We start from the raw sequence: 12,532 nt of genomic DNA on the forward strand, positions 1-12,532 counted from the left end.
CCGCTGGCCACGTGTCCTGGGGATTCCATCTAAGCAGAGGGGTGGGGACGAGGATGCCCAACGGTGATGAGAGAGGCCTGGGGGCACGAGGAACGCCTCTCTGCTCGATGTGGCCATGTTTAGGGGCCAAGGACATTCCTCACTGTCACCTCCCTGGTCTCCTGGTGGCAGCCAGCATCATCCCTTACCAGGTGGTCACCTTCTGCCACTTTTGACCCCCTCCAGGCTAGGCGGCCAGAGTGATCGGTCCAGAACGCAAGTCCACTCAGCTGAGCCCTCACTGATACACCTGAGTGGCTCCTCATCATCCCTGATGTAGCCTGACAGTCACGGGTTCCAGCTGTGCCTGGCTCCGCATCCCAGGAGTGCCGCCTTCCCCGTTCTCTGAGCTGGAGCCCAGACACATGTGGGCCCCGGCACTAGTGCTCTCGCCCTCGGGGTTTTGCACACAGTCTCCTTTGCATGGGATGCACCCCCTCCACTCCTACGCTTGCCTCCACTCAGCCCTGAGGACCCCCCCCGATGTTTCACCTCTCCCAGGAGGGCTTTGCTCCCCCAGCAGCGGGTCACGTCACTCCGCAGCTGGCGCCCTGCCTCCACAGACCGCAAGCTCTTAAACTCACTCTGCTTGGTTCCCACTTCCGTACTCCTTAAAATGCGCTCCAAGGCCCAGCAGCCGAGGCATTGCCTGGGAGCTAGTAGAAATGCAGAGTCATGCCCTGCTCCAGACCCGCTGAATCCGAATCTGCATTTTAATATGATCCAGATGCACACAACAATCTGAAAAGCTCTGTGCTGGATCCTACATTCTCTGAAGGCTGGAAGTGTTTCCTTTTTAATGACAGCAGTGTCCCTGCTCCAAGCACATTCCTTGGAACACAGTAACACCAGGAAGTGCTTTCTGGATGGGGAAATGAAAGAATGAACGGCAGGATGAATGAATGGATGTGTTGTCTTTAAAGAACAAGGAATGAATTTCTTTTCAATGTGGTTCGGTTTACTAAAGGCAGTCAGCAGAAGGCATGCATGTGAGGTAGCCAGGCTAGTTCTTTTTACAAAATAGAACTTATGGCACAAAAAGTGCCAACCTTGTGTGCTTTCAGTTTGCCACGTGGGGCTGGTAGGAAGCTTCCAGCCCTGACACTCTCCTCCCTGCAAGGGCAGCAGCCGGGGTTTCTGAAGGTGAGGGCTTGTCTGCCTAAAGGACGCCCGGGGCCTTCCCCAGTGGGGACCCCTGGGTCTGGGGTCTCTCAGTGCCTTGGTCTAAGGCGTACCTGTGCCCTGGCCGGGCAGGCTCACATGAGACGGGACCCGGCCGGGTCTTGAGCTGAGCATGTGGCCCAGGCAGGGAGGGGGTTTTGCTGGAGACATTTTCCCACCATCGACTGACTCAAGATCCGGTCCCTCCCCGGAAACCCCACTAGACAGACGCACCTGACGGTGATGTCGGGATATAAGATCCGTGGGGGTGATAAGAAACCCGGTCTTCGGGATGTTGTTGGTGAAAATCATTTTCTTCCCTGAATCCACTTCCGTCCTCTGCAGCTGCTGGTTTCTGATGAGGCTGGAAGACAAATCAGCCCGGTCAACACAGTGATGGATGGGATGAGGACACCCCAGGTCATGGGAGCAGTAGCAGGATTGGGGCATCACGCAGTGGGAAGTGATTTCTGGTCTTCACAAGTCGGCACCTATCCTCCAGGTTTGTCAGACCATCCCCAGGGCATGTGCATTTCCAGTTTCCTGCTTGAGACGCACATACTGCCATCGAGGTGTACACACCCAGCGATGCAGGTAAGGCCCAAGCCAGAAGGGACTGGGAGCTAACTCCCAAGTGGGACATTTCCCTGCTCCTATTGCCCCTACTCAGAATTGCCTGGAGATGGCCAGAGGCCTGGGGCACCATGCCTGGCACACAGCAGAACTCCAGCCATCTGTTCCAGAAGCACCACTGAGCCCTCCCTGGATGGGAAGGAGGTGCTGTCTGAGACCAGGCTCACAGCTGAGAGGCCCTCTCACCTCAGCAGGCTTTCCTCCAGCTGCCTCAGGGCCCCCCACGACTCCGCCAGCTCCTCCAGCTCCTCCCGGACCAGAGCAGCTCCCTCCGGAGAAGACTTCTCCATCACCAGCCGGCCGTGCGCTTCGATCAGGGGCAGCTGGGCCTCCTTCTCCGGGAATTTGGCCAGCAGTCCCTGAAGGTCACACACACACAGTAAGATCCTGGGGAGAGGGTCTCTGCTTCCCAGTATGAGCACTATAGCCTCCCAAACCTGCTTTTTCAGGATGCAGGGGAGAGAATCAGCATCTCTGTGGGGAGAGCCATCTTACCTGGACCTCGATCTCTCGGGACTGGGCATCCCACGGGCTTGTGTCCCCACAGTGGGACTCTAGCTTCTGCGTGAGCACAGCAATCCACTGTCGCAGCTCCAGAAGCTCGTGGCTAAAGGTGCAATGTTCCCGTACACTCTGCCGGCGCCCGTCCACGAGGTCCTGCAGCACAGACCCAGGGAATGCAGGGCATCCTGAGCGCAGCCCAACACTGAGACCCTGGGCCAACCCCCGCTGCAGGACACTCAGCCCTGCCTGAGCCCCGGGGCAAGATGGCCCCCACCCAGCAAGGAACACGAGAGGTTGGTCCTGTCTTCTGCACGGTGCAAGGAATTTATCCCGGAAAGACCAACTCCGGCTTAAAGTGCTTCTAAGCCTGCCTTTCTTTCATGGAAAGTACCGAGTCTGGATGAGGGTGTGGGCAGTGGGAGCTCTTGTCCATCACTGGTGTGGGTATAAATTGGTACAACCGCTTGGGAAAACCCTAGGTCACTATCTACTAAAACCAAACACTGGCCTCCCGATGACCTAACCGTTTCACCCCTGGTTATAACCCAACAGATGCAAACACATCTTCACCAAAAGGCATGCATGTGGTCTTGCCCGTGGTAGCCCCGAAGTGGGAACCACCCAAACGCCCATCAACGGTAGATGGATAAATGTGCCGAGGTATATGCATACGATGGAATATTTCACCACAGCAAGGATGAACAATCTACACAACAATCCAGTGCAACATGATGGATGGATTTACAGCCGTCAGGTGGAGGGTTAGAAGCCAGACCGAAAATAAAACGTTGTCTGATTCAATTGAAGTAACGTATAAAATCAGGCAAACCCAGTCGATGCCGCACCAAGTCGAAGGTCAGGAGTAGTCAGTGACTGGGTGGGGCATGAGGATAAGTATTATTCTGTGTCATGATCTGGGTGCTGCTAACAAAGACATCTTCAGTTTTTTAAATGCATCAAGTTGCATGCTTAGATGTTCACTTTTCTGTATATGATTATACTTTGATAAAAAAGGTTTTTAATGGTCTTGCTTTGTTTCCCCTCCCCTGGGTCAATTGCGGCTCAGGTCTCTGAGGCTGGGGCTTGTTCATCTCTGCCTCCACAAAAGGTGGGTGCCACATCCAGCAGAGTAACCATTCTCTGTCCTCCTGGGACCCTTCGAGCCCCTCACTCCTAGCCCACCACAGGCCAGCCAGACCCCCGGGGCTGTGGGCCCCTCTCCTGCTGTGATCCCCAGCTTAGGTCCTTGTGATTCTCTGCGGGGCCATCACAGGCCTTGACGCCCTGCATCCCGGGCTGACACCGCTGGATCCCAGGCCCACTAGGAGCTGGGGACTTGCCTGCAGTCTCACTACCACCATCCCCTCCCATCCCTTGGGCACCAACATCAGACGCAATGTGTTCAGTGGCCCCCTTTTCTTGCCCAGTGGGGTACGGGTTCCCCAGAGGGACAGGAAGATCACCTGGGCTGTGGGGGAAGGACTTATTAGAACTGAAGAGACTTAAAAAGCACTGAGCGCCAAAATAATAAAAGAGGGACAATGCTTCTTTGAAGAAGTATTTCAACAATAAATAAAGGAGTAGGCGAGAGTTGGAATATCGCCACTTTGCAGCCCCTTACGATGCTGGTGCTCAGCTAACGTGTCTTCTAATTGCTGTAATGCTCCGTGAGCTCATCACTGGGATGGAGACATTAACACTGATGTTTCTGCTGCTGTGGGCTCTGTGGGTCCCTGAAGAGCAAGGACAGTCAGTGATTCCTGTCCCCCTACTTCCCCTGCCTCGACCCTGAGACCACTCGCTGCTAGTTTATTCAATGGAATTAAGTGAATTCATCTCACTTAGACCAACAACGTGGAACTGCCCCCCATCCCATAAGGTTTTTCACGCCCTGCTGATTATCCACAGAAGTGAAAACCCTGCTTATCATGACCCAAGCTCAGGATCTAACTCCAGTTAACACACAAACACAAAGAGGTTTTTGCGGTTTCAGGAAACATGCTGACTTTTCCAGGGATGCGTCCATTTTAGCAACTGATGGAAGACTGTGCCCTGGTTTGATTGAAACGTTACCAAGAGCCGTTCACATTTCAGGAAGTCTCATCCCTAGAGGCATGTGTGGCTGTGGAGCAGAGGGGGTGCCTACTGACCACCACCCGATATCACTGGTGCGGTCATCTTGGAGCACTTACTTTATTGAATGGCATTATTTTATTATAATTACTCTCCTTTTATTTCTCTCTTCCATGCTAGAAGAAGCATTTTCTTAAATTTTAAAATTGTGTGGGTAACTGATACTATCTGTGAATTTCCAGATTGCAAAGAGGATGTCAGAAGAATTTGGTATTAAAATAGGGACGTGCAGGGTCTGGAAGGGTGGAGAACCCTGCCTTAGACTAAGTTTTCTTGAGGTGTGGCTCCCTGAGAGCTGGCTTTGCACTCCTGGGGCACTTTTACAAATGCAGACCCAGGATTCCAACTGAGTAAGTGTCAGGGTGGGGCCTGGAGCCTGCATTCAACTTGCCTTTGGGCCAGTTTTGAAGGAGCCATCCCACACCCCACAGCCATTTCTGTCCTCACTACCAGAGGAGCATCCGTCCTGACTGGACACCAGAATGATCCAGTGGCCACTAGAGGGCACTGCAGACAAGGCTCACGGCCACCAGGACCCACCTTTCAACCTGGCATTAATGCAGCAAACGCGACAGGGGCTACGCCTGCGGGCTGTTGTTAAGTCCGAGCAGCCTCTCCGTTCTCACGCCCCTGGCACACATGGAATTGTATATTTACCTTGTGGCTGACTCACTACTGTCCATCGACCCACTTAGAATGTAAACCTCAAGAGAGCAGGGGCCTTGGCCGTCCTGCTCATGGCATACAGGAGGTGCTCAGTAACTTGCTGAATGAATAAGGAAGGGAAGAAAGAAAGGGAGAAAGAAAAGAAAGGGTTGGAAGGAACCAAGGAAGGAAAGAGGGAGAAAGTCCCCAGGAGGATTGGGGACAAAGTCCAGGGGCCGGGTCTCTGTCACAGCACAGAGCCTCTGTCAGTTCCTCTTACCTCCAGAGACCTCTGCAGGGCCTGGTAGTCGGCGGAAAGCTGGTCCAGTTTGTGCTGGTGGGTGGGGTTCCCCTGGACGAGAGGCCCCATAGCCTCCACCTGCGCCCCCAGGTCCAGCTCCTCCTCCTGCAGCCCCTGCAGTGGGGGAAGGAACGGGTGTCTTCTGTCTGTCCTCAGAGAGGCTGATCGGGGTGGGGGGCTCTGTACAGGAGAGACTGGGAGGTTCCCGGGACGGTGGGACCTCCCACTCCATCAGCTACACCCTGTGGCTGTCTGATGGGCCCACTCTCAGGACCGGTGAGAATTTTTAAAATGAGATGAAAATATTCTGAGACACCATGAAAATAAACTGCTAAAGGCCAGAAGGTGCCTCTGGGGGACAAACTCATGTCTGGACTCTTACTTGAGGACCATCTCTTTTTGTGAAGAAATCACATCCCAGCTTTAGTTTTAAAGCCCCCAAAGCACCATTTTTCATGTCTTCCAAAGAACACTCCTAGTTCATGTATGAGCTGTGCTTGGGTTTGAAGAAGATCATTGTTGTTTCACATGCATTTTAAAAACCAGCAAGCTTCTCCTTCAGCCGATGATCAGCCTGTGTACAGTTCATGTGTTTTAAAACATTTATTCTTAATCCCCAAATCGGTTTATTTAACTGAAGGCCTCTGGACACATTCGGAACACTTAGCAAAGCGACTTTTGAAACAAGTACCAGTGTTAGACATGGACCACGGAGAAGCAAGAGGACAGCTTATCATTTCGTGAGGCTTAAGAATCAGCCGCTTGGAGGTGCTGAAGGCCTTGCTGAGGCCAGGACCCAGCAGGTGCGTCAGCAGAGATTCAGGTGAGAGGAGAGGTCAGACCCCAAGGGAGGGTCTCGCTCTCGGCTCGAGCTGGCTGCTGCCTTGCTGGTTACCGCTACTGCGGGCGAGCTGACTTGAGACGCAGCTGAGCACCCGAGCAGGGGAACCCCTTACCTGCAACCTGGAGAGCTGGGCCTGTTTCCCCTGAAGGTCCCGCTGAAGCCCATTCTCAGCTTTGACCCTGATTTGGAGATCCAAGAGCTTCCTCTGCAGGGGCTCAAAAGCTGCTCCAAAGTCCTTGTGCTGAGTGAGGGAGCTCTGCAGGGACAGGACAGGCAGGACACAGATCAGCTGTCTTCAAGGCCCCCTGTGGCACAACCAGACACTCACAGACCAGCTGCTCTTTTCCCCAGCCTTCTCCTGCCCTGCTTGTACTCATTCAGATGCCGCCCCCTCCAGGAAGCCCTCCTGGAGCCCTTGAGGGAGTTAGACGCTCCTCCTCAGAGTCACCATGGTGTCCTCACCTAACAGCAGCTGTGCCCTCTAGAGCCGGGGCTGGCCAACTACATCTTGTACCACATCCCGCAAATCCCACCAGAGGCCTGTGCTTGTAAATAAAGTTTTATTGGAACATAGCCATGTCCGTTAACATACAGCTAGCTGTTCTCATGCTGTTCTCACGGCAGAGGTGAGAAGCTGCAACAGAGACCATGTACCCTGCAAACCCTAAATTAATGTTTGCTACATGATTGCTGCTTGGATGAGATGAGACCAGGGATGTGATGCTCTCAGCAGGTGCCTGGCCCATAGATCATCATCATCATCTGATGCTCAGCAAACACTTGTTACAGACAAGAATAAACTGTCCATCACATCCCGTTACATGTTTGATTTTGTGTGATCACTTAGAAGTGGGTCCCTAAGAATAATAGCTTCCAACTCTCCCATGGTTTAAAGCTGATAGGAGTTTTTCTCCTCATTTTCCACTCTGACACCTCCCAGCTCTCTGCAGAAAGCTGATCAGTTCAACTGGGGGCAGGTGCAGGGGGCAGGATCAGGGGGCAGACAGGTAGGAAGGATCATGCAATAATTCTACCCAGATTATAGATGAGGGGCCTCAGGTCGTGGGGATGTGCCCAGGGCCGCACAGTCACGTGTGGTGGAGGGGTGCCCCCTCCCTGGAAATCTGGGCTGTGTGCTGCGGGCCCATGGGCGGGCTCACCTGCAGTTTGCTCTTCCTCTGCAGAAGGCAGTTGTGCAACAGGTCTCTGTCCCTCACGGAGGTGGCCACCTGCTCCAGCAGGGCCGTGGCTTGCTCCTGGCCAAAGATGCCGCCCAGCAGCTCTTTCTTCAGCTGCAGCATCGTCAGCTGCTCCTTCAGGCGGGAGCTTTCTGCCAGGGCCGCCTGTGGGAGACAAGGCCTCCGTTAACCAACCAAGTTTGAGACACCGCCGGGTGGGCACCTGTGTTCTGGTTGCAACTGCCTGGGAGGCTGCACCTTGGTGCTAGTTTCTGAGGAAGGGGCCAACAGGAGAAACAGGCTGGCAGAAATGCGGAGGGAGGACCTGAATTTTAGATCGGAGTGATGGAGCTACAAGTCAGCGACCACCAACGACTGCTGGCAAACACCAGAAGCTAGAAGAGGCAAGAGAGGATTCTCCCCCAGAGATGCTGAAAAGAGCGAGGCCCTCCTGACACCCTGACTTTGGACTTCCAGCATCCAGAACTTTCAGAGAATGAATTTCTGTTGTTTTAAGCCACTCAGTTTTTGGTGCTTTGTTATGGCAGCCCCAGGGAACTAATACACCAGCCATGCCAGCTTTTGGCTGGAACTTTGCAGATCCCTGCTCTGAGGCTAGACGTAGGAGCTGAGTCAAGAAAAGAGGAGGCTGGCCACTTGAGTGCTGGCCTGTGAAATCCACCCCACCGGGGCAGGCCGGTGACAGTCAGACAAGACATACTCCCAGCCAGCAAGCAGCATCCAAACGTGAACAAACTAAGGTCCTTGTCCAACGTGTTCCGACCCACCGCTCCTGGGTCACACTCTAGAAAGACAGGACCTCCCTCCTGCCTCAAGGAGGTCCTGGTTTGCTTTCTGCCCCAGTGAGAAGGGCAGGATGAAATATAATCGTGACACAGTTGAGAAAGTCAGACAAGCCTGGGTCAGAGCCAGCCCTGTCACCTAATGGCTGTGTGACCTTGAGCAGGTGCTTCCCCTCTGAGAGACTTGGTTTCCCCAGCAGTCAAATGATAAAGACTTGTTCTGCCTGCCTCAAACGCCTGTTTCCAGGAGCCAAAGTGAGAACAGGGAAGAGAACATTAAATGAGAGTCCAGAACCCACCGTTCCGGCCCCAGCTCTGCCTCACTTGAGCAGCCTCACCTTGAACAAGTACCCTAACTTCTCCCTGGCTCCGATCCCTCATCCACAATGAAAATTGGAAACAACCTAATTTATCTAATTGTGAATACTTAAAAAAATAATAATGGCATGCCCCCAGATGGAATGTTCTACAGCCACTTAAAGTGATGGCTTTATTGAACCATTTTAAATGATGCTGAAATGTGTCAACTAAAAAGACCAGAATATACAGCTCTATATCATGATCCCAAATACACAAATATGGTAATGATTAATTAAAGTTTCTGTCCACCAGTGGCCTTATCTCTCAAAAATGGCTAGATGGATTTGCATCAGATACAAAGGGCATATTTGGGATTGTCTGACCTAAAACTGAGGTTTGTGGCACACATGAAATTCATTTTGGGGAGCCCTGAGGAGTATGTCAAAAAGATACACCATCATTCTTTGGAGCCTAGGGGGAAGTGAGCCCACAGGACCACCCCCGACTGCCCCAGGAAGGAAATGTCATGCCAAGAAGGTTCAGAACAATGGAGAGGGAAAACAAACTCTTGTCCCAGTGTGAATCCCAACTGGAAAATCATGAGGGTAGACTTTCCAAAATGCAGGCACAGGTCTGTGGGTGAGGAGAGTGCTTGTGAGTGAGAAGGGGCCAACCCTGGTTAATGTTTCCCCCTAGAAATATCAAGTTGGGCAGAAAAGTGTTGGAGAAAGTGCCCCAGTGTGTTAACAGTGGGTCCTGTGGCTTGTGGGGTTGTCAATGGCTTTGTTTTCTTCTTCAGAAATCTTAACACTCTCCCAGTAGGTATGATGTCTATAATCAAAGCGATTATAAATATAAACATAAAACGGGGTCACCCCTGAGCTGTTTGTGTCTCTTCCTGCTCTACGTCCTGGCATCTCTAGACCCAGAAGCCTTTTATGGCTTCGGAGCTCCGAGCTACCATCAGGCCGTGTTTACAGCCAAGTCACAGCACCCAAGTTGACAGGCGTTTGGGGCAGACACTGCCAGTTGCTCACCCAACCTAATTCCTCCTCCTCCTCACCAAACAACCAGGGTTTGGCTTGGGTGGCCAAGTGCCCACGGACAGGTGTTGAAATAAATTTCTAGGTCAAGATGGCTGCCACAGCAACAAACCAAAACTTCAGTCCCTATAAACGCTTCCCTTGAGCGGAAACGCAGGGCACCCAGCCAGCTAGCACCCAAATGCCAAGGCGTCTCTGGCCCTTCTCACCCCAAACAAGGCTGACTCTGTGGCCCCAGCCAGTCAGATATTTTATATTTTTCTCTCCCTTGTTTTTTTATTCTTTATCCTATAAAGCCTTCCTGCCTTCCTGCCCATTTTTCAGTTCTCCAAAAGGACTGTCCGCTTCATAAAGTGTGAAATAAAGTTTGTCTGTATCACCTAAATTGTCTTCTTTACTCATTTTTTAAGGCAGGGTCATGTCTATAATCGGTACAAGCCAGTCTTGGCAATCCCACCATCCTCAGCCAGTGGCTGGTTCAGCGGTGGTCATGTAACCCAGTGTGGCCAACGAGATGTCAGGGGAGTCCACCGGGGCTCCTGGGGAGGGGACTTTGCCTCCCTGTTGGAAATGGCAGATGGACAAAGCCCTTTCACCCCCAGGCCGTTCCTTCCTGCACAAGGTGTTGTTCACGTGAGGATGCGTGCCTGCAACGGTGGCAGCCACCTCGGGGAGACGTGGCTTAGAGCTGGAAAGAGCCCGGGGCCTGGACGATACTGTTGAGCTGTCAAGCCAGCTCTGGGACCACCTGAAAGTCTCTGAGTATTAAGCCATCCCTGGTCAGGATTTCTGTCACTTGCCACATGCCTCCCAACTGGTACACAGTAAAGGTAGTGCCTGGCATCCTGCTCTCTCAGCACTGCTCCTGCTTCTCCCAGGGCTGCCTGCAGTGGGGTCCTGAGGTCAAAGGGTGTGGGAGGGTCACCCAGGCACCAGGCTTTGCCTTCTACCCCATAATTGAGGATGACTTGTCACCGATAACTACAAGTGTACACTGTACGCTGAGAACTGGCCAGACAGGGTACCAGGAGCTCTACCCAGACAGCTGGAGGGCCCAGGGACACGCCTTTCCCTGCAGGAGTGGCTGAAATGCCACGCTTGGCTGGTGGCCTCCCCCAGCTGTGTCAATCAGCCCTCCTGACAGAGCCACGGTTACCTCGATCTGTGGCAGGAAGGTGTGGATGGAGGGTGGGTCCGGCAGGCCGGCGGTGACGTCCAGGAGCCTCTGGGCCAGAGCCCGCCACAGCTGCAGGGCCTGCAGGGGCCGCTGGAGGCGCTGCCACAGCGCCACGCCCGCCGCGTTGCGCTGCCTGGTGCTCTCCGCCTTCATGCTGCGAGTGCCATGGAGGGTGGGTGGAGAGGAGAGAGGGGGTCAGTGCGGGGGCGAGGCCCCTGCCTGGACCCCCAGAGAGCCTGGCCTGTGCAGCTCCCAGGGTGGGCTCTCTCCTACCCCACAGGCTGGGGTGTCTGTGGGACCCTGAAGCCTAGGATCTGGGTAGCAGTGCCCTGGAGGACACAGCCCGGCCTCATACAGACCTGCGGCCCCGCTTCGCGACCAGGGAAAGAGTCAAGCCTTGAAGAGGGATTACCGAGACCCTAGACGGTCCTGCCCACCCCCGGCACCTTGCAGAAGCAAGCAGAATCCTTTCTTAAGATTCCCTTCTTCTAGGCCCAACAAATTTCTACAAATAATTTTTCGAATACAATGTCCAGCCCCTGGTCATAGATAACCAGCACCTGATACCTCAACAGGAACAATGGGGGACAGGGCGACCTTGGCCACCCCAGCCCCCTGCCCACTCTGTGCACCAGGGATTCAGCCCCCCCCCCACCAGCTTAGCAGCCCTTGGGGGACCCAGGCCCCTGCTCGGGATGTACAGGTGTGGGGCCTGCTGGGTGAGAGACATCCAGCAAGGCGGGAGCTCCCTAGATCATTCTAGAAAACGCCCCTGTATCAGGTAGGGGAATGAGAGGTGCCACAGAGATGTGGAGAGTTGGGCTGTGTTTGGAACACCTCTGAGCCTCATGTAGTAAAAACAGGTACAGATTCCAAATTTACACTCTGCCCGGTTCCACACAGGGTGGCCATTTGATCGGCTGGCCTTTGCTGAGCGGAGAAGCTGGACACCTGGCTGTGCCCGAGCCCATGAGCCGAGGAGGAGGTAGAGGTTGGTCTGAAGATGCGCCCCGGTGCTTACTTCAGCGCCGTCAGCAGGCAGGGGTAAGATGCTTGCCTACGGAAAAGCCCTCCCCTTGGACCGTTACATGCGGACCCGTCCCCTGTGCTAAGCTGTAGAAACAGACCTGATGGCAATGAATGAAGGGCCACTTAGCATGGGAAAAAGCAGAGTTTAGGCTTCCTTCTTGGAGCAAAATGCAAAATACTGTGCGAAGGGGACAGTGCCAGAGCCCAGTGAGAGCCTCTAACAGCCAGTCATTGAGAGGAGAGAGGATTATTTTAAGAGATGGTGTTAGGGGCGCCCTGAGCGTGGGGTCCCGGCCCGCCCTCAGCCTGCCCAGTACCTCTGGTACTGCTGGATGGCAGCGACCACTCTGTCCGAGAGCGTCTGCGGGTCCTGGTGGGAAGCGATGAGCTCCTTCAGCTGGGCCTGCAGCTGGTCCACCCGCGGCTCCTCAGCGACCAGCGCCGCCCGGGTCGCCTGCAGCAACAGATGGCACCCGAGGGGCAGTGAGGTTTGTGACAGGATGGGGCTGTGTGTGCAGCAGGATGAGCATGGCCCATGGGAGGGGGCTGGCCTGGGAGAAAACTGTCCCCCAGGGCAGGGACGGGGGCCCCCGTGAACTCAGTCCCCGCTCTCCCCGCTCCTGCACCAAGACCCCAAGCACGGTGTTTACTCTCGATGAACTGGTTTCCTCTTTACCATCACCTGCCTCACAGCGCTGTCCCGACCGAAACTAGCACCTAATAATACAAATGAGTAACATCT

General features: G+C 54.0%; 1 protein-coding gene across 1 annotated transcript in view; it reads right to left on the reverse strand.

Moving 5' to 3' along the window:
- The window catches only part of SYNE3 (spectrin repeat containing nuclear envelope family member 3), a 90,147-nt gene that overhangs the window by 16,533 nt on the left and 61,082 nt on the right, over positions 1-12,532 (reverse strand). Inside the window, exons 7-14 of the mRNA XM_032482575.1 lie at positions 12,108-12,244; positions 10,741-10,915; positions 7,421-7,603; positions 6,373-6,516; positions 5,396-5,530; positions 2,329-2,490; positions 2,020-2,192; positions 1,435-1,564 (exon numbers count right to left, since the gene is read on the reverse strand). Coding sequence (XP_032338466.1) covers positions 1,435-1,564; positions 2,020-2,192; positions 2,329-2,490; positions 5,396-5,530; positions 6,373-6,516; positions 7,421-7,603; positions 10,741-10,915; positions 12,108-12,244 — 1,239 coding nt within the window. The remainder of the gene's footprint in view (positions 1-1,434; positions 1,565-2,019; positions 2,193-2,328; positions 2,491-5,395; positions 5,531-6,372; positions 6,517-7,420; positions 7,604-10,740; positions 10,916-12,107; positions 12,245-12,532) is intronic.

The sequence above is a fragment of the Camelus ferus genome, chromosome 6, assembly GCF_009834535.1.
Source record: "Camelus ferus isolate YT-003-E chromosome 6, BCGSAC_Cfer_1.0, whole genome shotgun sequence".
NCBI classification, from domain to species: domain Eukaryota; kingdom Metazoa; phylum Chordata; class Mammalia; order Artiodactyla; family Camelidae; genus Camelus; species Camelus ferus.